This window comes from Stenella coeruleoalba (assembly GCF_951394435.1).
Source record: "Stenella coeruleoalba genome assembly, chromosome: 16".
Taxonomy (NCBI): Eukaryota; Metazoa; Chordata; class Mammalia; order Artiodactyla; family Delphinidae; genus Stenella; species Stenella coeruleoalba.
In genome coordinates, this window is record NC_137162.1 from 73,224,339 (window position 1) to 73,251,959 (window position 27,621).

The 27,621-nt window shown below is 40.5% G+C and overlaps 1 protein-coding gene across 3 annotated transcripts in view; it reads right to left on the bottom strand.

The window, feature by feature from the left end:
* BICC1 (BicC family RNA binding protein 1) overlaps positions 1 to 27,621 on the bottom strand; it is a 300,351-nt gene that overhangs the window by 116,022 nt on the left and 156,708 nt on the right. For all 3 annotated transcript variants that reach the window (XM_079899308.1, XM_079899309.1, XM_079899310.1), the window contains exon 3: positions 5,681 to 5,750. In XM_079899308.1, coding sequence (XP_079755434.1) covers positions 5,681 to 5,750 — 70 coding nt within the window. The remainder of the gene's footprint in view (positions 1 to 5,680; positions 5,751 to 27,621) is intronic.

Sequence of the window (27,621 nt, forward strand, 5' to 3'; positions counted from 1 at the left end):
CCAGAGTTTTACTCATTCAAGGGTCCCATGAGTGACAACCATCAGATCATTTTCCTTAAGTTTCTTTCCAAAATTATTAGTCAATAATTTTCTCAATAGTGAAGGCCACTCCTCTGTGAAGGCTGTGATTCTAAATCTTTTCCCTACACAATACACCTTAGTGATATACACTCCCACCTCTACTCATAGTTCCACTATATCCACGACTGAGTTGAGTTGAGGGACCCATCGCCAACCATAAACTGGTTACAGTGCTAGAAACACAGTGATGAACAAAATGCATGTACTCTTTACCCTTTGAGAAACTAACTGCCTAGAACAGTGTTCTTTGACCTTTCTTTATCATCCATTTTACATCATGACCTAGTAATATATGTGTGTATTTGTTTGTATATACAAACAGTGACATACATGACTAAAGGTTTCATGAAACAATACTCTTACACTCTGATGTTTTCTAATTTAGAAGTGGTTTTTTTACATGCTGGTTGTGACCCCTAAATTAATTTCTGATACACTAATAGGTCACAACCCACCACTGGAAATACTGTGGTCCATGTGCTATGCCAGGCCTCCTTTCTGCCCTCTGCCCTTTGAGCAATAAATACCACGTTAAAATCCTTATCTAGTCCAATGTGAACACACGACAAAAGTTTAAGTACACTCAGCAAAACATTTTCCTCTGGAAAAAATAAAGTGAAAAGTCTACAATTTTTCTCATGCTAAGATTTTGTATTAGATATTGCTTGTTCTGATGGAAGACAACCAAAAATAATAAAACTTCATGGAATTCTGATGATCCTCTTGTTTATTCTAGGAGGAAGAGAATGGCCAAACTTGGTGCCAAATGGCCTCCAAAACAGGACACATCAAAGCAGCCCAGTCAACACCTTTCATTCCTTCTGTCTTGGGGCATCGAAAGTGTCGTAAGAGAAACACTTGCAGACAACAGTTTCTATCGCTAAACTCTGCAGGACAACTCTTCCCAGAACAAAAGACAATAAAGCTTCATTAACGCTGACCTTAGTTATTTGGAATTTGGCATAAAACTTTAAACAATTTTTAGCCACATTTACCTTTGCCAGTCTAAGAAGAAAGAGACTGATGAGCAAATTAAGAGCAAGAAGAAGACTGTAAGAAAAATGTTTACCTTATTTGAGAGAATAAACTCCATCTAACATCACGGAGCATCAGCACAATAATACCAGTGCGATAAATTCTCATTACCAAATCACTTTTATCTACTTGTTAAGGCAGCTTTGGCAGGACTTGCATTTGACGAAACACTCAAGCTTGTTCAAAATATTATTTGTACTTCAGTAAAGCTGCATTTACTTTAAAATAGGCTGTGATTCAGAAAAACTTTCAAAATTTTAATGAGTGCCTGAAGTTATTCTGTTAGTAAGCTCTTACAGTATTATACACCTTAACTTTTTTCTTTTTTTTGGCCACACCATGCAGCTTGTTGATCTCAGTTTCCCAAACAGGGACTGAACCTGGGCCGCAGCAGTGAAAGCCTGGAATCCTAACCACTAGACCACCAGGGAACTCCCAGCACCTTCTTTTTTTTTTTCTTTTTTTTTTTTCTTTTTTTTAGTATTTACTTATTTATTTAGCTGCGCCGGGTCTTAGTTGCAGCGTGCGGGACATAGTTCCCTGATCAGGGATCGAACCCAGGCCCCCTGCATTGGAAGCACAGAGTTTTAACCACTGGGCCACCAGGGAAGTCCCCACCTTAATTCGTGAATACTGCTCTCACAGGCACAAACCTCAGGTCTTTCTATGGAAAGCAGAATGTTCTAGTATTCTGACTCCAACAGTTGGAAAGTTTTATTTTCTTCCACTCAAAATAAATTTATGTTATACAGAAGAAATACTAAGTATTGCTTTATTTTTCTTCATCATGACCCCCATTAAGACAATCCTAGACATCCCTATTTAAGTGCCATTATACTGAATCTTAAATTCTTAGTTCTTTTTGACTCTAATAAGGATTCGATCTCCCAATAATTTCAAATACTAGGGAATTTTTTTTTAAATTCTATAGTCCCTGAGTTTATACCATAAAATGTGCACTTCCCCAAAATGCCCTGCTTACTAACTGACAATGTTCCTAGTACATTTTTTCCAGTGTATTCTCTATGGTTAAAGGGGAATGGAAGAAAGGGAAAGGGAAGGTGAGAGGGGAGAAGGAAGGGGGAGAAGGGTGGCATGGAAGAGGGGTAGAGGGAGGGGACAAACACCAGATGGTCTTTTACCCAAAATTACATTTCACACAGGCGCTGAACAATGAGGTTATCATCGTTCTAAACTCATTCACATTAACTCATTGCAAAGATGACAGAAACTTAAGATTAGTGAATCCATACAGGTGCAGTTCTTTAGAAACCAAGATGGACATTATCCAAGAGAAGTGACTGACTGCTGAAGGATTCTGGCTGTTTTTTCCCCCCCAAAGATGAAACGTTTATTTTATTTTATTTATTTATTTATTTTGCGGTACGCGGGCCTCTCACTGTTGTGGCCTCTCCCGTTGCGGAGCACAGGCTCCGGACGCGCAGGCTCAGCGGCCATGACTCATGGGCCCAGCCGCTCCGCGGCATGTGGGATTTTCCCGGACCAGGGCATGAACCTGTGTCCCCTGCATCAGCAGGCGGACTCTCAACCACTGCGCCACCAGGGAAGCCCGAAACGTCTATTTTAACTGGGCACCAGAATATAACCTGATCGCAGGGGCAGATAGGGGAAGACAGCAGAGGAACACTCCAGGAGTAGTTTACCTCCAAACAGTTCTGCCTCTTTTTCAATCGCAGTCATCATCCAGCCATTGCTTTCTGAACGCATGGTCTCCTTAGTGACTAAATCATGATATTTCCATGTCGGATGGTGAGATTTTGTTTCCCAAACTCAACCTTAACAGCCACCAAGGGAACTTGTTAAATATATGGATTCCCAGTCCCACCCCAGACTTACTGAGCCAAAATCTCTAGAGAAGAATCTTAAGTTTCTAAATGATGTCAAATTCGGGCTGTTGGCTTTTTGCCTTTCTGTCAGACAGGATCCTACCAGCACATCAACCAAAGGAGCCATACAGCTGCTCTGATAAAGGACTGATGACTTAAAAATTACAGTTTGGACAGGACTACTAGAAGTTTATTTGAAAAACACAGGACTGATTCCAGTAAGGTAAAGAAGGGGACAGACTATGGTAACAGTAGCCATGAAAAATGTTTGTCTAGGCTCAAATATTCGGCCAATAAGCATCATAAATCTAGGAGGTGAAATACAACACAAACAGATGGCTGCATTGCCTCTCTGGCACACTAGGGATCATCTGTATATTCTAAACCTTCACATCACCATGGGATTTAGAATTCAATAATCATCCAAAACATGGCATGAGTCCCTAGATACTTTTATATTCTTTGGTCTCTTGAATAATAATAGTTTGGAATGAAGAAGTCTTAAAAGAAAGACCACTAACTCTTTCCTCTACAACATTGAGAGATAAGAAAGGATCAGATGAAAGAGCAAATAATTACCTTCTAAAATTCCCCCTGCCGTTTTCATTTTACTTTTACTCAATACGAATTGTAGTCAAACAAACTTCATCTCTGAATTACACCATTTAGAAAATAATACAGGAATACACATATCAGGGACATTAGTCAAGATCTGATTATTCAGCAGTTGTGTCTTCAAGTAACAAGGGCAACTCCAGTCAATTCTCAACAGCAATTTCCTCTGAGAAAACCTTTTCATTTTTTTCTTTCTTCCTTGAGCTCCACCTCTCTCTTCTGGCACATTCTGCTCATCATACAGTACTGTGTACATTTATAGCACTTCATAAATAATAAAAAATAAAATGATGTCTGTAGACCTAGGCCTGGAGGGATCAATTCTTAGGCACAATTCCAAAGGTTAACTTCTAACCATGTGGAAATTATGCTAAATGCCCTCAAATGTAGTGCTGAGATATTCTTATTTTCAAAGCAAAGTATATAATCATAATGTGGAATATAGTTGGCGATTCTGAATGGGTTTAATGTGTCAGTGACTGGAAACTAAAACACTATCTTAATCTATCCATCTCCGTATTATCTAACATCTCTAAAGTTGTAACCACATTTTAAACTAAAAAAATGAATCAATTCTCAGTTTCTCCTGATAGTGGGGGGAAAACCGTAGCGTGGATAATGCAAGAGAGTAAGCCATCCAAAATTATCTGGGATTGTTTTAATATTCATGTTTCCTAGGGGGTTTTCTTTAGAGACCGATCAAATTACATTTTTATTAGCTAGTAATGAAGCTCGTGTCATTCTTTAAGTAAAAATACCTGACAACAGGGAAAGGCTCCAGTTCATGTTCAAGTTCCAATTTACCCAAGTGGCCGGCCAGGGAGTTTTGTACGGCAGCAAACAACCAAATAGGTAGATACCCACTAACAGCAGTTTCTCCTTCTGCATAATGAGTATAAAACATCTCAACACACTGAAGATTAATTGAGAATATATCCTATAGCACTTAGCAAATGCAAGGTTTCTACAAAGTTGTGGAATTCCACTTGGAAATTCACCGTTTAGCACATAAGCTTCCCTTTCCCTCGACACTACGGTCACAAATAAGAAAGTAACAAGATCAGTGTTTCAGTAGGAATTCCAGTCCACTGTCGTCCAGTTAACCACACTCATAACAAGAACTTCAAAATAATTTACATTCCATGTGATGAGTAGCTCTAATAAAATGAGATTAAAAGAAGACAATCTGGATGAAAAGAAACAAGAAAATTAACCAATCTTGTGGTGTTTAGTATCATTTAGCAATAAAAGTCATAGGGAGAAGGGGCAGCAAACACAAAACTCAAGAGCAACAACAAAAAAGCTAGACCACAAGAGATAACGCTCAGCTCACACAATCATCGCGTTTTTAATTGCTTGGTGATAGTTTTCCATTATCTCCTAGTGACTACATGCATTTTTAACGAAGTATACACAACAAAGTTTCCTGACACTGAGGTTATCCTTGAAAAAGAAAAGCTATCCATAAAAGTATATACTGGCAGATCATTAGAAAATACTATGTAATTTTGGAAGAAATAAGGGTCCTATATTTCCCTTTCTGACCATCCACACATTAGTGAGTGTCCTCTAGGTTAAAGCAGAGGAAAGGCCAGGCAAGGGAAATGCTCAGCCTAAAAGAGTAATCAAGTGTGTTCTTCACTGCGTAACAGACGGAGAGGAGAAGAAGCAGTCAAAAAAGGAAATCCAAGTTCCTAGCATATTGGAGGGGAAAACAATCAGCTGTTAAATCTGGTACATAAACAAGAACCCTAAAGTGTACGCAGTGGGAGTTTATGTGTTGAAAACACATTATTATATGTGGAGACAGTGACCATGACTCATGGTCACCGAATGAATAGTCATCCTTGACATCGTTAAGTTGCCACAATATCATCTATAATAACATTTCTATTACAACAGAATACTTAAAAATATTATTCTGTTGTTGGATAAAAGGTTGTACATTATTTTTCATTATGATAATCCTCCCCAAATATTGCTATTTAACAAATACTTGGGGACAAATATGATAGGGATAAAGGTTGATTTTTCTCCCCAGGAAACCCGCAGGAATTCCGCAGTCTCCGTTACCAAAAATTTCTGCATCTCTCAGGATTTACCTTTCTTGGATTTGGCGCCAATCTTCAGTTTTGATGGCCAAGCAATCTGCGTATTTGTTTCCTCCATGATCTGTAGCAAAAAATTAAGAGAAAATTATTGATTCAATTAAGAACCTGTACTTACAGATTTTTTTCCCGGAAAAAATTATTTTCAAGTCCTTAGGCTCATGTTGATGCAACAAAATGATCTCCTTTTAAAACAATGCAAAAAAAAAAAAAAACCCTTGGGGGAAGGAAAGAGATGCATTTTTATAAGCCTTTAATCTATTAGAAATATTCACATATATTTTGTTACTCCCAGCGTTCCTCTCTGTGATGCTCCAGAATTCTAACGTAGAGACGAGACCAAAAAGTACATGAACAAGTAATTAACCCAACTTGTTGCCAAACCATCCAAGATGCTTGTGCTGAATAAAGCAATCACCAACAGATTGCAACACACCAAACATGATCCTTGTCATACAGAACGATGTGGGTTAGGCCTTCCTAAATGAAGCTTTTTTTTTTTCTGGGGGAAAAAAAAAAAATTAGCTTGCTTTGGACACATTTGTGTTTCATTAAAACTGATGAAAAGCCTCTAAACGGGACATCACGTCATAAGGCTGCATTTCCTATCATCTTTCGCCTCTCTAAAATGGCATTTCTGCCACAGTTCTTTCGCAGTTACACGCACCTAATGCTGGCCAGAAGGACTTGAGACCCAAATGTGCTGAAGCCCAAGAACAAGTGATTCAGGCGTCTGCAGAGCAAAGGAAGTCGACAGTAAATGTGAGAAAAATGAGTAACCGAGAAAGGCTAACCCTTCATTCTTCTCCACTGTTATCACTTAAATTAGCCTAGTTTAATGTCTACTTTCATACCATGAATATAAAATTCACCCAACAACTGAATAAAAGCAAAGAACTGAACAAATCAGTAGGCAAATGACAGCAACTACCACCTATGGATTTAGAGGTAACTAAACAAATTAATGGTGAAGGCAATGAAACGCATGAACAGCGCAATTAATAAAAAGTACCTCCGTGTTGGTTACGTTCTGGGCACAAGGCTAAATGGTTAACATGTTAACATGCATCATACTTCACTTAATCCCCTTTATCAGAGCAGCAAAGGGCTTGCAGCAGATGTTTCGGCCTGTCAGCCCACAGATGCATTCTTATGCAATCTGCCATAAGTTTTTTTTTAATGTAAGCCAACATTTTTAAATCTGGGAATTTCACAGAGACATTTCTGTTTCTCTGGAAAACGTGCAGATTTAGCACCTGGAGCCCACATTCCCACATGGCAACACTTGGCTGGCACTGAGGACCAGATGCCCCCTTTAGTCAGGGTCAAGAGACCCTGGGCTGCCCTCCAACCCCCACTGGGTCTCCCACAATGAGATCAGGAGCCACTTACCATTCTCATCACTGTGTCTGTATTACTCACTGGCCATTTATCATGGTGCCTGCACTGCTGTTTTTCTTAACAGAAATAGCTCCCTACACCCATACCTCTATTAAAAATTGAAAAACAAAAGTGAGGTCTTTACAAAGTCGAGGGACTGGCCTGGCCCTGGAGGTTGTTGGCCCCAACTCTCCGGATCTGGCCCCTGCCCCTTCTCCTCCCATCTATGCTGTCCTTGCTCACGTGTTTCATCGTCTTCTCCATGAAACTGCTTAGTTAACTGTAAATCTGTATCTTTAGTTTTTATTGGAGTATAGTTGATTAACAACGTTAATTTCTACTGCACAGCAAAGTGAATCAGGTATAAATATAAATATATCCACTCATTTTTGGATTCTTTTCCCATGTAGCTCATTACAAAATACTGAATAGAGCTCCCCGTGCTATACAGCAGGTCCTTATGAGTTATCTATAGAGAAAGACAAATACCACATGAAGTCGCTTCTATGTGGAATCTTAAAAAAAGGTACAAATGAACTTATTTACGAAACACAAATAGAGTCGCAGATGTAGAAAACAAACTTACGGGTACCAGGGGGAAAGGGGAGAGGAGGGATAAATTGGGAGACTGGGGCTGACACATAAATCCGTATTTTAAAATAAAATAAATTATTATCACCCCCCTCAACTTCCTCGACTGAGGCCATACAGCCTCCCCAGGAAGGCGCCCAGCGGACCCCCTTCAGGGCCCCAGTTGCCCCCTTCCCCGGCTCCTCCTCCCGCTCGGGCACCCTCCCAAGCAGCTCACTGTGTTCGTTTCCCTCCTAACCCTTACCACGGTCTGAAATTCTCCTGTTTTCTGTGTTTACTTGTTTATAGTTTGTCTCTGCAAAATAAAAGCGCTCTACCCTGCACACAGCAAGCGCAGATCTATTTGGGCAAATGAATCTACATAACACCCTTAGGAAGTGGATTTCTTTATTCCTCTGCTGCTGGGAAGCGGCAGAGTGGGGATAAAAACCCCAGACTGCTGACAAAAACCGTCCTTTTAACCACCATACTGTACTGAATATAGGGCCTCCATCTTTAAAGAATGTGTATATACACATTTGAAAACATGCTTTAGGATTTGTGCAGACTGACTGGTTTTAAGAACCTACAAATATTTGTCAAAAGCCTCCCTAGGTGCCCCAAGTGCCAGGACCCATAGCAATGAATAAGAAACAATTCCTGGTGTTCGCGAGCTTACAGTCAAGTCAGGGACACAGACAGACAAAAAAGGCAACTACCTGACAATGGGGTGGGTGCTGGCACAGGGCCAGCTCACAGAGGTGACTGGCTCCTATCATGAAAGGTCGGGGTTGGGGGAAGGTTAGTAAAGGGCTCCCCAAAATATAACCTGCAAAGTCACTCAAGTCCTGAAAGCCAAGTTAAAGTAAATTTATGAATGAGTTCATCAGTCACTCAACGAGGGCAGGAAGGCCCATTTAGGAGGGCTTTATCATTGGTCACATTTTGTCACCTGTTAGCTCCAGCTACTGTACACATATCCGCATAGTGACTAAAATTAGACTGCGCGTTTTCCTCTAAGGTGACTAAGGCACCTTAAGAGATAAAATGGGAAATTAAGATCTTACTATTTATAATGCTATTGGTGGGGAGGCAGAAAGAAAATAATCTATACACTTTTTGTGAATGAAATAATTTGGCCATTTAATCCAGTAAATTACATCAGGTTCCATAACTATAAGACTTAATAAAGAAGCTTCCTTGTCAAACACAGTTGGAAGACATAACTTCCTGAAATCTTAATCATCTGGAGAGCTTCCCAGAAACCACCCTGAATATGATCATCTCTTTTTATTAAACAGCAATAGAGGGACTTCCCTGGTGGCACAGTGGTTAAGAATCCACCTGCCAATGCAGGGGACACAGGTTCGATCCGTGGTCCGGGAAGATCCCACATGCCGCGAAGTAACAAAGCCTGTGTGCCGCAACTACTGAGCCTGTGCTCTAGAGTTCGCGAGCCACAACTACTGAGCCCACGTGCCACAACTACTGAAGCCCGCGTGCCTAGAGCCCGTGCTCCGCAACAAGAGAAGCCACCGCGATAAGAAGCCTTTGCATGGCAAGGAAGAGTAGCCCGTGCTCACCACTAGAGAAAGCCCGTGCACAGCAATGAGGACCCCACGCAGCCATAAATAAACACCAACAGATGCTCCATAACAGAAAATCATTTGCCACAGAAAATATCCTATTAGCAGGTAACAGCCATCAAGTTGAAATGCCTTCTTTACACACACTCCCTCTAGACCTCACACCAGTCCAGTGTCTCTATTGTGTAGTGAAGTGATGGGGCCCCCCAAAATTACATTCAACCTACCCACATCCACACTGTCTTTGAGAGGAAGAGACAATATCCTAAGCTTAGTATCCTTAATTCTAAAACCAGAGTTCTATCTTCTATACCACATGATCTCCAAAGTCCAATGACCTGCAATAAATGTCAAATTTTTTAGAGAAAAAAAATTATTAGTTATTGGAATTTGGCACCTGGAGCTGACCTTTCCCATATGACTAGGGAAAAAAAAAGGCAATTCCATTGACTGTGGCCAGCCAAGGCCAACCTCACAGGTCATTCACCAGGCTGCAGTCCCCACACGGAGCTCTGAATGGATGCCTTCTCCGGCATCCCTTTATACGCTCATCACTGTGTTGAATCTAGTCATGAAAGGCAGGTGGCTCGAGAATCAAGGACCAGCTCTGCCGCTTTCATGTTGGGCAAATTACTTTCAGCAGCCTCACTTTTCTCCTCTGTACAATTAATGACTCACAGAGTTGTCGTGCTTCACTAAGAAAATATGTGGAAAACCCAAAGCACAGAGCGTGGCACGTATCGATTGCTCGGTAATACCGTTGTTGTGTTCATTCCACATTGATGACCTCTGGCCAGGCACTGTCCTAGACACTAGGGATACAAGAGCAAACAAGACCGGGCTGCCCTCCAGGAGCTCGTGGTCTAGCGAGGAGAATACTAGTTAACCCACCATTAGGTACTGGGTGCCAAGCTGCAGAATGGGGAACGGCAACAAGAGTGTACTGAAGGGATCCTAACCCAGCAGTGTACTGTCAAGAAAAGTTATCTCAAGGAAATGCCTATTAACACTGTGACCTAAAGGAGAAGGAAAAGTTGGCTAGTTGGGGAAAGAGGGGAGAAAGTGACCAAGGCAGAAGAGGAGTGTGTGTGTAGAGAGTTCTAGAAGGAAGGAGAGCAGGTACCCTGGAGGGCTGAGGGGGATTCAGTGCAGCAGAGGCGCTTCGAAACCCCCTCACACCGCCGAGCCAGGGACCTTGTTGTGTGTTTTCTCCAGCTGCCCACGGCTCCGCACACGGGCATGCACAGTAGAGACGTGAAGACACGACACAAAGTCAGCCAGGACCTGTGCTCCGCTATCACCTGCTACAGGTAAACTCTGAGAACCAGCGGGGTAACTACCCACAGGCAGTCAGACTCCCCATAGGAAGTTATCAATGAAGCTTTTTAAACCAGCCCCTCTGGTGACTCCAAGTCAGTTCCCACAGCTCAGACATTGCACACTGGTCATTGGTTTTCACCTCAGCCAATTACGGGAGCAGCACTAGCAGAAGAGCAGAGTAGCAGTAGGGCGCATGCTCAGGAGGAGGCAGCGGAAGCGCAGTTCTCCCCTGGGGGTGTGGGTGGAGACTGCTCCAGGAATCCCAGGACTGAAGCCGAGTTACTGCAACAGGGGGCTGACACGCATGTCCCCTGGTAGAAGCAGGATACGGGTGGGGGTCGGGGAGTTCAAAAGTCAGAAATCTCGGCACGCAGCAAGTCCGAGGCTCTGTCTCTACCATGTTATGCTTAAAAAGATGTCCTAAATGGTCATCAAGACAAGTATTGTAGATAGGGAAACTGGAAAAGGTGAGGTCAGGAAGCTTGTGGCTGAAATTAGAGAAGCCACAAAACCTCTTGGAAAAAAATGACTATCTTACATCTCAAAAAAAAAGAAAAAAAAATCCTAAAGTGAGTTCCATCGAGTTTTTTTTTTTACTCTTATCATGGCTCCTGTTTCCACCTTCACAAAACCAAAGCTTAAACAACAAACTACTAATTTTGAATCATGCTCTATAAACATCAAATCACACCTTAAATATTTTAAATACTTGTTTTAACTCATAATTCTGGATGTTGTAACCTTAATAAAGCAGCTAATGAATGGAGCTCAGAGATAAAGCTAGGATTTCTCCTAGAGGCAAAAAAAAAAAAAAAAAAAAAAACAAAAAAAACAGCTAGAAAGCTTACAGGTGAATTCTACATGTTGTTAAAAAGATGTCCCAGGGCTACCAGACGACCCTGACCTAAAGGCTTTCTTTCCTTTTCACAGAGGCCATGTCCTTGAGTTGAACAAAAGCTTAGGTGGGAACACAAGTCATGTCAAAGTCGCTGAGAAGACTGGGCTGTGGATGTAACAAGTTCTTAGTGCATCTAAAGGGTCAGCACGTTGGGAAAGGAGATGAACAGAAGCGACTGTCACAGGAGCTGCGGGCAATCTCTCACTGTCTTCAGAAAATCCAGACAGGTTTAAGAGAGAAGTGAGAATTAAAGTGACATTTTTTTAAAAAGCATGGAAACAGGAACACTGGAGCAGTTCATTCTGTAGATCTTATAATGTATGAAAAAACACTGACACCTTTTCAAAAGGATAATATACACTTCCCACAATCCAATTAATTCCTGCAAAACTTCACAATGAAAATCAATTCCCAGAAACCCATGATATGCCCTAATTTTTAAGCAAATCAGGATGATGTCCAAAAACTTCAGTTTGCATTCAAGGAATAATTCAATTAAGTGGCTAACACTGACCAACCCCTCTCCAAAAAATAAGTTGTTGATGTCCCCCAGTTGTGTGACATTTGAATTGAAATTTGGGAAACATGCTTAAAATGAACTAGTGCTTCCTTGTGAAACAAAATCTATAAATACCCTGATGTCAGTTAAGCTAGGAATGCCTAGGTATACAAAGCCACAAAACCTCTGAGAAGGAAATGACTATCCTCGGTCTTAGGAAAAAAGAAACCTAAAGTGAGTCCCAGCTGGTGTTTTTTTCCTAAATTGTATTATTGTTCTGGCATCCACCTTCACAAAAATCAAAGCCTGAAGAACAAATATCTGATGTTGAGTCATTTTCAATAAACATTAAATGATACCTTGAATATTTTAAAGACTTGTTCTAACTCATAATTCTGGATGCTGTGTGTTTATAGCACCTCAAATAGGTCAGTGTCAACTTCTGGACAGCTTCACTCTCAAAAGAATCTCTTCTCAGTCCTACCAATTTCTGCTAGGCTTCTTTAGCTGCTCTCATAATAGGCAGCAATTCTACAGGTCATGAGGAGAGAGGAGATTTTGGAGGAGTCCATCTAAAAATATAATTATTGGAAAAATAACTTTTAAATTTCTGTTGTTAGGCTTACTGTACTCATTACTTACAGGGGACTAATTATTAAAATGTAACCTAATTCTTATGCTAATCTCAGATATAATGAATTGCAAATACTTATATTAACAAGAGTATGTGACCTAAGAATACCAATTTTGAAATATATGAAGCAATTAAAATTAAGATTGTGGATATTAGGCAGAACACCTATTTTTATAGTTTATCTGTAAGGGTACTTCATCATGAAAAATCTGATCAAGATAGAAGCTGATAATAGCTTTGGAAACTAAAGAGCCATCTTAACATTCTAATTCATATTTGCTTTTCATAAACAGGGAGTAGTTTCCTTGATCAAAGAGTCACAGCATTGCTTCTTATATTAAAAAGGTACCTAATAAACATGGAATCATATATTCTTATTTTGGTTTTAGTTTCTGTGGAGTAAGGGAGGGAAAGAAGGAAAGGAGGGTAATGTTTATATAAGCTGGAATATAGAAGCTTTTTTTTTTTTTTTTTTGCAGTACGCGGGCCTCTCACTGCTGTGGCCTCTCCCGTTGCGGAGCACAGGCTCCAGACGCGCAGGCTCAGCGGCCATGGCTCACGGGCCCAGCCGCTCCGCGGCACGTGGGATCCCCCCGGACCAGGTCACAAATCCGTGTCCCCTGCATCGGCAGGCGGACTCTCAACCGCTGCGCCACCAGGGAAGCCCAGACGCTTTTTTCTGATTGGAAGAAACTTCTATCAGCTATTGAAAAAAATTATCACAGATTTACATGGAATCATTTAAATAATTTCACTGTCCTTAAATAACCTGCCAAAATTAGAATAAAATAAACAAGCATAACTTAAATTACACATGTAGTTTCACTCATGATAAAAATAATTTCCATTTATATTCCTCAATGCTCAAGTCATAGTAGATTTTTTCCATCTCCCACAAATTCCAGATTAGCACACCATGTGGAAAGAGAACATATCTATGAATGCTCACTATACTACAACATTCTGAAAGTCTGCAGCAATTACAGGATAATATCTTACAGATGAAGGAAACCTTTGCCAAACCAACAACATTCTACTAATGTGCTTATTTCACCAAATTCTTCAATCCAGACGTAAAGTTAAAAATCCACAGGTGAGTAATCAGCATGTCAGATCAACCTGAAACAAGTCTATTTATGCTGACTTTACTTGAAATATTTATTCTTGGACCAGGAAAAGAATGCTCAACATTTATACTCTAAACTACTGAAAATTCATCATTCAAAATGCCTACCAGCTGGGTGCCATCTGCAGCCTGCTTCTCCAAGAAACCAACTCTTGTGTGCTCTATTTTCCTTGTAACAATCGAGAAATAAGGTCTATCTTCAGGGAGGAAGCTGTTTCAAGGTGCTTCACATACTGATGGATTAGGAGTCAATTTGCTGAACTTCACCATGAGGGGAGCAAAGCGAGAAAAGAGCAACTAGAAGACACTGAAAAGTGGAGATGGGAAAGTAGTGAACTTCTCACACGAGGGGGTGTCTAAAATCTGAGGATACTGATTTTGCTGAGACATTAGAGGCCTCTGATGAATTTCATTTTAAATCCAAGAAATGCATCTCAGTGATTCGGTTATTCATCATTGTCAGAACAACTGCTCACATTTGCCTGATGTTCACATACACTTACCATGTACTCACAACAATCTTGTAAACCTTTTTTTATAGATAAGGAAATCAGGATTCAAAGAGGTTAAGCAGCAGACAGGCATGTGGCAAAGCCCCGCTAGACGATTAGTCACGTGACTCCCCAGGCAAGGGCAATTTCTGCCTCACTTGGCTTACGAAGGAAGGGAAGGCACCACATACTCATGGGGAGATGGCTCCAGAACTCTGCCATGAACACTGAAGTGCTCACCAGCAGCAGAGTGGCCGCCCCTCAACATTCCAATTAACTAATGACAGAGTGACCCTATCCCCACCCCAAGCACATATGGAGAATGTGGGAAGCATTTTGGTTGTCACAGTGACACAAAAGAGGGCCACACTGGCACTCAGTGGCCAGCACTACAGATGCTGTACTTCCCACAAAGGGCAGGAAAATCCACTCAAGATATCCACAGAGACAGTCCTGGCTTTGCAAAGTTTTGATACGCATGGATTTTAGTTACCACAGCTCAGTTCAACACCACTAATTCCCCAATATTACATTCCAGTTACCAAATTCTATTAATTGTGATTGTGAGTAGTTGCATCAAATAGAAATTCCACTGCCAGCTCTTCAGCTCACAAATCACTTCATATATAACAGATGCTCATGTCGATCAGCGATCAGTCATGTTGCTTCTTTCAAAGTCTGTCTCTGGTTTCTCATGGGACGTCTGTAATCAGTTCATGCATAGACACCAAAGCAAGGAATTGTGCTGACTTCCTGTCTTCCAGTGATAAAACCAAGTGACATGAAAATGGATAACCCAAAGTGAAAATTGGCCAACGAAGATGAAAGTGCAGCAGAGAAATAAAAAGTTATACTGCTGGACTTGGAATTTGAATCCAATGTCAATGGGTGTAGAATCAATAGCTGAGGGCTTCCCTGGTGGCACAGTGGTTAAGAATCCGCTTGCCAATGCAGGGGACACGGCTTGGAGCCCTGGTCCGAGAAGATCCCACATGCTGTGGAGCAACTAAGCCCGTGCGCCACAACTACTGAGCCTGCACTCTAGAGCCCAAGCACCACAACTACTGAGCCCACGCACCACAACTACTGAAGCCCATGCACCTGGAGCCCGTGCTCTGCAACAAGAGAAGCCATTGCAATGAGACGCCTGCACACCGCAATGAAGAGTAGCCCCTGCTCGTCAAAACTAGAGAAAGCCCGCGCAGCAACGAAGACCCAATGCAGCCAAAAATAAATTAATTAAATTAAAAAGAATCAATAGGTGACAGCAGGAATAATGAGACTGCCGCTGTGTGTGAGACTCTGAATACACAGCCAGAGGAACTTAGTGAAGACAAAGGTACTGAAATTTAAAAATGAAAGCTGTAGTCAGAAAAAGGATGAAGATGTCCCAGGGGAGGTGATGCCAGCACAATAACTCACATTAAAACCACTGTGGGACACATTTCACAGCTTTCAAAGTACAAAAGATGAAATGTTGGAATTTGATACAGACTTATGATGCTGACAATTCAAGGCACAGAAAAGATGCTCTCTCCAGACTGTAAGTCAGGGGTCCCCAACCCCCGGGCCACGGACCAGTACTGGTCCATGGCCTGTTAGGAACCAGGCCGCACAGCAGGTGGTCAGTGGTGGGCGAGCGAGCGAAGCCTCATCTGTATTTACAGCCGCTCCCCATCGCTTGCATTACCACCTGAGCTCCGCCTCCTGTCAGATCAGCCACAGCGTTAGATTCTCATAGGAGCGCGAACCCTACTGTGAACTGTGCAGCATGCGAGGGATCTAGGTCGCAGGCTCCTTATGAGAATCTAATGCCTGATGATCTGAGGTGGTGATGCTAGCACTGGGGAGTGGCCGCAAACACAGATTATCATTAGCAGAGAGGTTTGACTGCACAGAGACCATAATAAATCAATTGCTTGCAGACTCATATCAAAACCCTCACAGTGAGTGGCAACTGAAAACAAGCTCAGGGCTCCCACTGATTCTGCATTATGGTGAGTTGTATAATTATTTCATCATCTATTACAATGTAATAATAAGAGAAATAGAGTGCACAATAATGTAATGCACTTGAATCATCCCGAAACCACCCCCCCCACCCCCAGTCCGTGGCAAAATTGTCTTCCGTGAAACCGGTCCCTGGTGCCAAAAAGGTTGGGGGCTGCTGCTTTAAGTTATACAACAAAAAGAAAGCTAGCGCTGTTGCGACTTGACAAGCTTTTTACAAAGAAATGAAACACGTTAATTCTCAGTATTTCTAATGTTTAAATATAATGTTCTGAATAAATATTAATTTTACTGTTTTTTCATTTTCCTATACATTTACGACTGTTAGAAACAGATTTTTTTTAATGTTTTGACAAAAATTTTTAAAGGTTGCATATCATTCCATTTTCCCATTGATAACTAAAAGGGCTTTGCACAGTTTCAGCTTGCAAGGTCGTTTTTAGGGTCCCACATCATTCTGCAAGGTGAAGATTACCTTTTTCACCCCATTGAAAATCACCAATAAGGAGTTTCAAACCGTTCACACTATAGGCAGGTTTAGCTCATTTATTTCAGAAAGTTCAGAGAACACTTACTTATCCATCAAAACCTAGCTCAAATGTGCGCTCCACTGTGAAAACTCCTCCAACTTTCCCAGGCAAATGTCAGCTCTCTCTCTCCCTCCTCGCCCTCACTTTGGTGTGGCAACATTATCGTGCTGCTTTCTTTGCTCAGGTTGCCAGTCCCACCAATGAACTAGGCTCCTGGTGACCAATCTGTATCTTGTTCATTTTTAAACATTAGAGTCTAGCACTTAGGATCTCAATAAAGCATTGGTAAAGGAATTAGCAGTGATAAGGAAGAGATCATGAAGGGAAGAGGAGACTTTTTTCCAGACATAGAAAGTATTTTTCCTCCTCATCTTTCATTAATATTTTCTGCACTTATTTTCTCTATTAAGACAGATATTTGACTTCCTGAATCTGCCTTCTTTCTCTTATCATTTTCCTCAGCTTTTTAAAATCACTTTTCTCAGGAAAACCTCCTGCACTCCTTGTGGGAATGTAAATTGGTACAGCCACTATGGAGAACAGTAGGGAGGTTCCTTAAAAAACTAAAAATAGGGCTTCCCTGGTGGCGCAGTGGTTGAGAGTCCACCTGCCACTGCAGGGGACACGGGTTCGTGCCCCGGTCCAGGAAGATCCCACATGCGCGGAGTGGCTGAGCCCGTGAGCCATGGCCGCTAAGCCTGCGCGTCCAGAGCCTGTGCTCCGCAACGGGAGAGGCCACAACAGTGAGAGGCCTGCATACCAAAAAAAAAAACTAAAAATAGAGTTACCATACGATCCAGCAATCCCACTCCTGGGCATATATCTGGAAAAGATGAAAACTCTAATTCAAAAACATACACGCACCCCAGTGTTCACAGCAGCACTATTCACAACAGCCAAGACATGGAAGCAACTTAAGTGTCCACTGACATAGGAATGGGTAAAGAAGATGTGGTACATATATATAGTGGAATACTACTCAGCCATTAAAAAGAATGAAGTAGGGCTTCCCTGGTGGTGCAGTGGTTGAGAGTCTGCCTGCCGATGCAGGGGACATGGGTTCGTGCCCCGGTCCAGGAAGATCCCACATGCGCGGAGCGGCTAAGCCCGTGAGCCATGGCCGCTAAGCCTGCACGTACAGAGCCTGTGCTCCGCAACAGGAGAGGCCACAACAGTGAGAGGCCTGCATACCAAAAAAAAAAAAAAAAAAAAAAAAAAAAAACTAAAAATAGAGTTACCATACAATCCAGCAATCCCACTCCTGGGCATATATCTGGAAAAGATGAAAACTCTAATTCAAAAACATACATGCACCCCAGTGTTCACAGCAGCACTATTCACAACAGCCAAGACATGGAAGCAACTTAAGTGTCCACTGACATAGGAATGGGTAAAGAAGATGTGGTACATATATATAGTGGAATACTACTCAGCCATTAAAAAGAATGAAGTAGGGCTTCCCGGGTGGCGCAGTGGTTGAGAGTCCGCCTGCCGATGCAGGGGACACGGGTTCGTGCCCCAGTCTGGGAAGATCCCACATGCCATGGAGCGGCTGGGCCCGTGGGCCATGGCCGCTGAGCCTGCGCATCCGGAGCCTGTGCTCCGCAACGGGAGAGGCCACAACAGTGAGAGGCCCGCGTACCGCAAAAAAAAAAGAATGAAGTAATGCCATTTGCAGCAACATGGATGGACCTAGCGATTATCACACTAAGTGAAGTAAGCCAAAGACAAATATTGTATGATACTGCTTATATGTGGAATCAAAAAAAAAAAAAAAGATACAATGAACTTATTTATAAAACAGAAAGAGATTCACAGACATAAAAAACAGACATGGTTGTCAAGGGAGGGGGGCGGGGGAGGGAAGGGTTGGGAGTTTGGGGTTAGCAGATGCAAACTGGTATATATAGAATGGATAAACAACAAGGTCCTACTGCATAGCACAGGGAACTATATTCAACATGCCCTGTGGTAAACCATAATGGGAAAGAATATGAAAAAGAATGTGTGTGTATATATATATATATATATATATATATATATATATATATATATATGTATGTATGTATGTATGTATTAAAAACTGGGTCACTTTACTGTACAACAGAAATTAACACAACACTGTAAATCAACTATACTTCAATAAAATAAACTTTTAAAAAAGTTAAATAAATAAATAATAAAATTCAATCAAAAACAAAAGAAGACTTTCCAATTATACAACACACGGTATAGCACAGAGTGCAGCCATTCCATCTACAAAGTCTCCTTTAACTCATCCAAAGCATGGCATTTCTGAAGCGTATGCTTATAGAATAGATGAACTGAGTGAATAGTCATTAAATGAAAGTAAACACTAAATCACTGACGAGATTCATTCTCCCAGGGGATATCTGCATTATAATAAACAAACTCTCCAGCCACAATGTCTGAGGTGGCAGGGTAAGTACAGTGTGTGGCAAGTTGGGCCAAGTGTAGGTGGGAAGTTCTGTCATTTCTGTTCCAGCCTATGGTTGGCACAGGCTTGGGGGGACAGGTCACACCCACCCATTTTAAAATACGATTTCTAATTGTTGGCACCTATTTCAATAATGTAAAAGACACTTTGTGGGCAAAAAAAAAAAAAGCATGGTTCCCACTTCCCCATCTGTGCTCCAAACCAAGGAGAATTTTCATGGGGTATGAGTGGGTTATTCACGATCACCTATAATGTTAGTGAAAAACCAGTTTCTTGGTTCCCCTGGGACATAAGGACTTGTGATTCTTAATGCTATTCCATTCTCCAAGTATCACTTTATTATAATTCCTCAAAAAGATGAACCAGATCTCTACCTGACATCAGGAGTAACTATAAAGAGATTTATTAAACTTGAACTATCAGAGTATAACTTTTGTGTAACTTGAGTGAAACAGTATATAAATTGGGGGGAAATGTAATACTATTGATATCTTTAATAAAATCAAGTTACCAACCTTTGATTGCTAATTTTCTAGCCTCTTTTTCATATGCCTAGTGACTCCAGTTACATGAATCCACTTTTATGCTTTTTTAGGCAATACATTTTACCACCAGTTCATCTTAATCTTCTCAAAGTCAACAATCTTACTTAGATCAGTAATCCCCAATGGCATTGATGCTGATGAGGAATAACAGATCAGCAGAACAGCAGCTCTATAATGGCATCCCTGAGACATTAAAAAGAGATAAAATTCCATGCAGGCTATGCTACTGCAACAACTCCAAATGGAGTGTGTTCAGGAGGTGAACACAACAAAACTTGATTCCTCTCTCATGTTAAATGGCCTGCATGAGTCGGCAAGGGGCCTGGCTCTACACGCTTAGGGACCCAAGCTAGACGGAGGCCCTTGCGTTTTACAGTCACCCATCTGGAATCCATGGCCTCCTCAGTCTCCCTCTGGGAGAAAAACAGGAAGAATCCTGCATCGCTCTTTTACTGCCTTGGCCTAGAAGAGAAACACACTACCTCCCCCCACAGCCCATTGGCCATGACTACATATGTATCTCTGCCAACTCAAAGGGATCAGGGACATGCAAGGGGCAATCAGAATATATGGTAGGCATGACTGCCTCTGCCAGATAGTTCTTTAAAAGCTTCAACATCAGTTAGTTGAAGAACTTATTCTGAAGTAAAACCTCCCTCTGCTCTTTCTTTTCGGAATCCAGACTCATACACACAGCCTTTTAAGCTCTCTCTACCTGGATATCTCACTAGCTCCTCAGACATGTTTAAGCTGAGCACAATCTTCTCCGTGCAACTTGACACTGTACGTTGTCTACCCAGGATCCAAAATCAACCCAATTATTTAAGAGCGATGCCACTCCCATTGCCAGCGGTTTAAAAATAGTCATGTTAAAACTCAACAACAAAGAAAAAAGCAACTTCGTCCAAAAATGGGCAAAGAACTCGAAAGGACATTTCTCCAACAAAGATACATAAATGGCTAATAAGCACATGAAAAGATACTCAACATCAGTGATCGGTAGGGAAATGCAAATCAAAAGTACAATGAGATACCACCTCATACCCATTAGGATAGCTACTATCAAAAAACAAAAAACACAGAAGGTAAGAAGTGTTGGCAAGGATGCGGGTAAAATGGAACCCTCATGCACTACTGGTGAGAATGTAAAATGGTACAGCTGCTGTGGAAAACACTACGGTAGCGCCTCAAAAACGTAAAAATAGAATTAGCATATGATTTAGCACTTCCGGGTATATATCCAAAAGAACTGAAGTCAGGGTCTCAAAGAGATATGTGTACAACTATCAACCATGTTCACAGCAGCACTATTCAAAGCAGCTAAAATGTGGAAGCAACCCAAGTGTCCATCACAGAATGAATGGATAAGCAAAATGTGGTTTATACATACAATGGAATATTATCCAGTCTTAAAAAGGAAGGAAATTCTAACATATGCTACAACATGGGTGAACCCTGAAAACATAACACTAGGTGAAATAAGCCAGTCACAAAAATACAAATACTGTGTGATTCTAGGTATGTGAGAAAAGCAGAGAGTCAAAATTAGAGAGGCACAAAGTAGAATGGTGGTTTCCAGGCACTATGGGGAGAAAGCAATGCGGAGTTATTGTTTCAGTTGTATAAGATGAAAAGAACTACGGACATGGATGGTGGTGATGGGTGAACGACATTAATGAATGTACAATTAAAAATGGTTAAAATGAAGTGATGTCAGCATCATGGCGGCATGAGACACTCCCTTGTCTCTCCCTTTAATCTACAACTAGTGAAACATCCATAACTCAAACAAAGGTTCCTCTGCCCAACACACCAGGATGCCAGAGACTTCCACACATCTGTACACCTATAGGTGGGTGGGTTGGAACACATGGAGGAGGTGGAACCAGGGGAACAGCAGAGGCAGTGACCATGATCCTGGCCCCCCAGCCATGGCAGCTGAGCCTGCAATCCCAGAGAACCTAGTAGCAGGAGGGGAAGCAGGGTACATGGCCCTGGCCTCCCAGCTGCAACAGCACCTGCAGCCAGGGGACTGGGCAGCAGCAGCAGTCACAGCAGCAGCAGCAGGACCTGTGACCCTGCTTCTTCCAGCTGCTGCAGTGCCCACGTCTCCAGCCCCCCTCCCACTCACAGCAACAGTGCCCATGAACCCAACAGCCCTGGATGCAGCAGAGGCACCCAACTCATCTCCCCACCCTTCCTAGTTGCCCTGCCACAGCAGCTGCCTGCAACGCAGGCGACCCTAGACATGGTGGTGACACCCACCATCCCAGTGTCCCCAGCAATGACACCAGCAGCGGCAAGGCACCACCAACCCCAAAGGCACAAGCAGTGACAATGAGGGCCCCAGGAAACACATCTGACAGACAGGCAGCGGAGGATGGAAAGTGCCAATTCTCAAATATAGCCGGAGGCAGCTCAGGTAAGAAAAGTCCAAAACTTGTAATACAGCACCACCTACTGAAAAACAAAAGAAAAGCCTCTAATTACCAACCTGCTGAATTGTCAGAATCAAATGAAAAAAGCTTTACCTAAAGAAGAAAGGTGTTTGCTACTTCAAAAGTGCCAGCAGAACAACTCACCGAGCACCATGAGAAACCATAGCAACATAGTATCACACACACAAAAATGACAGTTCTCCACAACTCAAAGTCATCAAATACTGCAATCTAAATGACAGACAATTCAAAATAGCTGTCATGAAGAAACTCAGTGAGCTATAAGAAAAATCAGAAAGGCAGTTCAATGAGCTCAGGAATAAAATTAATGAACAGAAACAATACTTTGCCAAAGAGACTGAAACTGGAAAATTTTAAAGAACCAAACAGAAATTCTGGAGCTGAAGAACTCAAAAAATGACATTTTTTCAATGCGTTAGAAAGCGCTGGAGGGACTTCCCTGGTGGTCCAGTGGTTAAGACTCCTCACTTCCATTGCAGAGGGCATGGGTTCAATCCTGGTTGGGGAACTAAGATCCCACATGCCACATGACACAGTCAGGAAAAACAAAAAAAAGAAGAAAAGAAAGCACTGGAAACAGAGCAGACCATATGAGAGACAGAATTAGTGAACTTGAATATACAAATCTAGAAATGACTCAGGAGAGCTATGGTTTTTTAAAATGAGGAAATTCTAAAACTATCCATTAGGAAGGGCAAGAAGTGTTGGAAAGGCAAAATAAGGATAATGGTATCTGAAAAGGAGAAGGGAGCAGAGAGTTTATTTAAAGAAATAATAGCTGAGAACTTCCCAAATCTGGGGAAGAAACTAGATATGAAGCCAATGAAGCCAAAAGAATATCTAAATCTGTTGACGCAAAAAGACCTTCACCAAGACACACTATATTAAAACTGTCAAAAAGTCAATGACAAAGAATGAATTTTAACAGCAGCCAGGAAAGAAAAAGACAGCAACCTACAACCCATTAGGCTATCAACAGATTTCTCATCAGAAACTCTACAAGCCAAGAGACAGGAGAATGACATACTCAAAATACTCAAAGATAAAATACTGTCAGCCAAGAATATTCTATCCAGCAAAGTTATCCTTCAGATTTTTAGGAGAAATAAAGGCTTTCTCAGTAAACATACTTTGAGGGAGTTCATTACCACCAGACCTGCCTTACAAGAAATGTTGAAAGGAGCTCTTCTACCTGAAATGATAAGGCAAAAAGTACACAAAACTGAGTAAGGTAATAATCAGAAAGGAAAAATCAGAAAAGTTCAACTCTATGTCAGAGTAGGTTGTTAAGCACTTAATTATAACATGAAGGTTAAAGGGAAAAAAACAGAAAAAAAAAACTATAGCTATTCAATTTGGTAACAAACTCACAACATAAAAAGGGAGAACTTGCAACAACAAAATCATAAAAAGAAAGAACAGAACCCTTAGATGTAAATGAAGATAAGATGCTATCTCTAGCATCAGCATAAAAAGGACTATTTTAGCTTTGAGACACTGCGTACAAATCTCACAATAACCACAAAAATAAATCTAGAGCAGAGACATGAAACATAAAAGAGAAAACTGAGAAAAACATTATAGAAAACTGCCAAACTAAAATGGTAGACAGAAACACAAGGAAAAAGAAAAGAAGGAGAAATAGAGCAACCAGAAAACAAAAGATAAAATGGCAGTACTAAGTTCTTATTTATCAATAATCACCCTAAATGTAAATTGATTGAGTTCACCAATACAAAGAGACAAGTGACTGGGTGGATTTAAAACAACACCAAACCATATGCGGCCCCCAGGAGAATCATCTGGGGCTCTAAAGACAAACATAGGCACAAAGTAAAGGGATGAAAGATGATACTCCAACCAAATGGCAGCCAAAAGAAAGAGAGCAGAGTCATACTCATATCAGATAAAACAGACTGCAAGCCAAAAAGGGCAACAAGAGACAAAACTGGACATTATATAATTAAAAAAAGGTGACAATCCAACAAAAAGACATAACAGTTAATATATATGAACCTAACTTAAGAGCACCAAAATATATAGAGCAATCATTTACAGATCTAAAGGGGGAAATTGTCAGCAATGGAATAAAGGTAGGGAACTTTGATACTCCACTTACATCAAGGGATAGATCATCCAGAAAGAAAGTCAACAAGGAAACATCAGCCTTAGATAAAACATTAGACCAAAAGGACTTAACAGATTTAAACAGAACAGTCCATCCAAATGCAGCAGAATACACATTCTTCTCAAGTGCATATTCTCAAGGATAGACCATACGTTGGGACACAAAACAATTCTTAATAAATTTAGAAGACTGAAATCGTATCAAGCATCTTTTCTGGTCACAGTGATATGAAACTAGAAATCAACTATAAGAAGAAACCTAGAAAAATCACAAATGTGTGGAGACTAAACAATATGCTACTGAACAAATATTGGGCCTATTAAGAAACCAAAGGAAAAATCAAAAAATGCCTGAAGGCAAATGAAAATACCAAAATCTATGGGATGCAGCAAAAGAGGAAGCGAGAGAAAAGTTTACTGCAATAAAGGCCCACCTCAAAAAACAAACAAAAATATCACAAATAAACAATCTCATTTTACACCTGAAAGAACTAGAAAAAAACAAAGCCCAGAATTTGTAGAAGGATAGAAATAATAAATATCAGAGAAGAAATAAGTGAAATAGAGACTAAAAAGACAATGGAAAAGATCAATGAAACTAAAAGCTGGTTCTTTGAAAAGATAAACAAAATTAACGAACCTTTAGCTACACTAAGAAAAAGAGAGAGACTCTGATAAAGAAAATCAGAAACAAAAGAGGAGAAATTACAACAGATACCCCACAAACACAAAGGATTATAAAAGAATACTATGAACAGCTATATGCCAACAAACTGGACAACCCAGAAGAAATGGATAAATTCTTAGAACCATACCACCTTCCAAGACCAAATTATGAAGAAAAGGAAAATCTGAATAAACCAATCACCAGTAAGGAGATTAAAACAGTAATCAAAAACCTCCCCAAAAACAAAAGTCCAGGACCAGACAGCTTCACAGGTGAATTCTATCAAACATTCATATGAGATTTAGTACCTGTCCTTCTCAAACTCTTCCAAAAAATTGAGGAGGAGGGAATGCTTCCGAAGTCATTTTACATGATGCCAAAAGCAGACAAAGACAACACACAAAAAAGAACGTTACAGGCCAATCAATACCTCTGATGAATATAGATGCAAAAATCCTCAACAAAATGACAACAAACCAAATACAACAATACATTAAAAGGATCGTACACCATGATCAAGTGGGATTTACTCCAGGGATGCAAGGATGTTTCAGTATCTGCAAATCATTCAACATGATATACCACATTAACAAAATAAAGGATAAAAATAATATGATCATCCAAATACATGCATATAATGCATTCAACAAGATTCAATACCCATTTACGTTTTAAAAACTCAATAAAACGGGTATAAAAGGAACATATCTCAACATGTATATATGCCATATATGCCAAACCTACAGCTAACATCAAACTCACTGGTGAAAAACTAAAAGTTATATCAAGAACAAGACACAGATGCCCACTCTCATCACTCTTATTCAGCAAAGTACTGGAATCCTAGCCAGAGCAATTAGGCAAAAAAAAGAAATAAAAGGCATCTAAATTGAAAAGGAGGAAGTAAAACTGGCACTATTTGTGGATGACAAGATTTTATACATAGAAAACCATAAAGACTCTACCAGAAAACTACTAGAAACAATACACAAATACAGTAAAGTTCCTGGGTACAAAATCAATATACAAAAATCTGTTGCATTTCTGTATATTAACAATGAACTAGGAGAAAGACAAATTGAGAAAACAGTCCCATTTACAATCACAACAAAAAGAATAAAATACCTCTGAATAAATTTAACCAAGGAGGTGAAAGACCTGTACACTGAAAACTGTAAGACATTGTTGAAAGAAATTGAAGATGATACAAGGAAATGGAAAGATAGTCCATGCTCCCTGGATTGGAAAAATTAACATTGTTAAAATGTCTATATTACCCAAAGTATAATCTACAGACTCAACACAGTCTCAACGTTTTTCACGGGTCTAGGACAAACAATCCTAAAATTTTTATGGAGCCACAGAAAACCCCAAATTGCCAAAGCAATTCTGAGAAAACAGAACAAAGCTGGAGGTAGCACACTCCTTGATTTCAAATTATACGATCACAAAGCCATAGTAATCAAAACACCATGGTATTGGTGGAAAAACAAACACACAGATCAAGCAAGAACCGGGAGCCCAGAAATAAACCCACACATATATAGACAATAAATTTATGACAAAGGAGCAAAGAAAATACAACGGAGAAAGGAGAGCCTCTTCAATAAATGGTATTGGAGAAACTGGGCAGCTACATGCAACAGAATGAAATCAGACCTCACATACACAAAAATTAACTCAAAATGGATTAAAAATTTGAATGTAACACTTGAAACCATAAAAATCCTATAAGAAAACATAGGCAGTATGCTGTTTGACATCAGTGTTAGGAATATCTTTCTTAGTATGTCTCCTCAGGCAAGGGAAACAAAGCAAAAATAAACAAATGAGACTACATCAAAAAGCTTCTTCACAACAAAAGAAACCACCAAAAAATGAGAAGATGACCTACCAAATGGAAGAAGATATTTGCAAATCATATCCTCAATATGGGGTTAATATCCAAAATATATAAAGAACTCACACAATTCAACAACAACAAAAAAAAACAGATTGAAAAATGGGCAGAGGATTTGAATAGACATTCTTCCAAAGACAATATACAGATGGCCAACAGGCACATGAAAAGATGTTCAACATCACTAATTATTAGGAAAATGCAAATCAAAACCAGTGATATATCACCTCATGCCCATCAGAATGGATAGTATCAAAAGGGCAAGAAATGGCAAGTGTTGGAGAAGATGTGGAGAAAGGGAACCCTCATACACTGGTGGAGGAATGTAAATTGGTAGCAGTCACTATGGAAAACAATACAGAGATAACTCAAAAATTTAAGAATAGAACTACCATATGATTCAGCTTTTCCACTTCTAGGTATTTATCCAAAGAATATGAAACACTAATTCAAAAAGATAAACTCACCCCTATGTTCATGGTAGCATTACTTACAATAACCAAGCTATAGAAACAACCTAAGTTCCCATGGACAGAAGAATGGATAAAGAAGATGTGATATTTATATGCAATGGAATACTACTCAGCCAGAAAAAAAGAGAACGTAGTTATCTCCGACAACATGGATGGAGCTTGAGGGTATTATCCTAAGTGAAATAAGTCAGACAGAAAAAGACAAATACTGTAAGATTTCACTTGCATATGGAACATAAAAGAACAAAAACAAAATAAACAA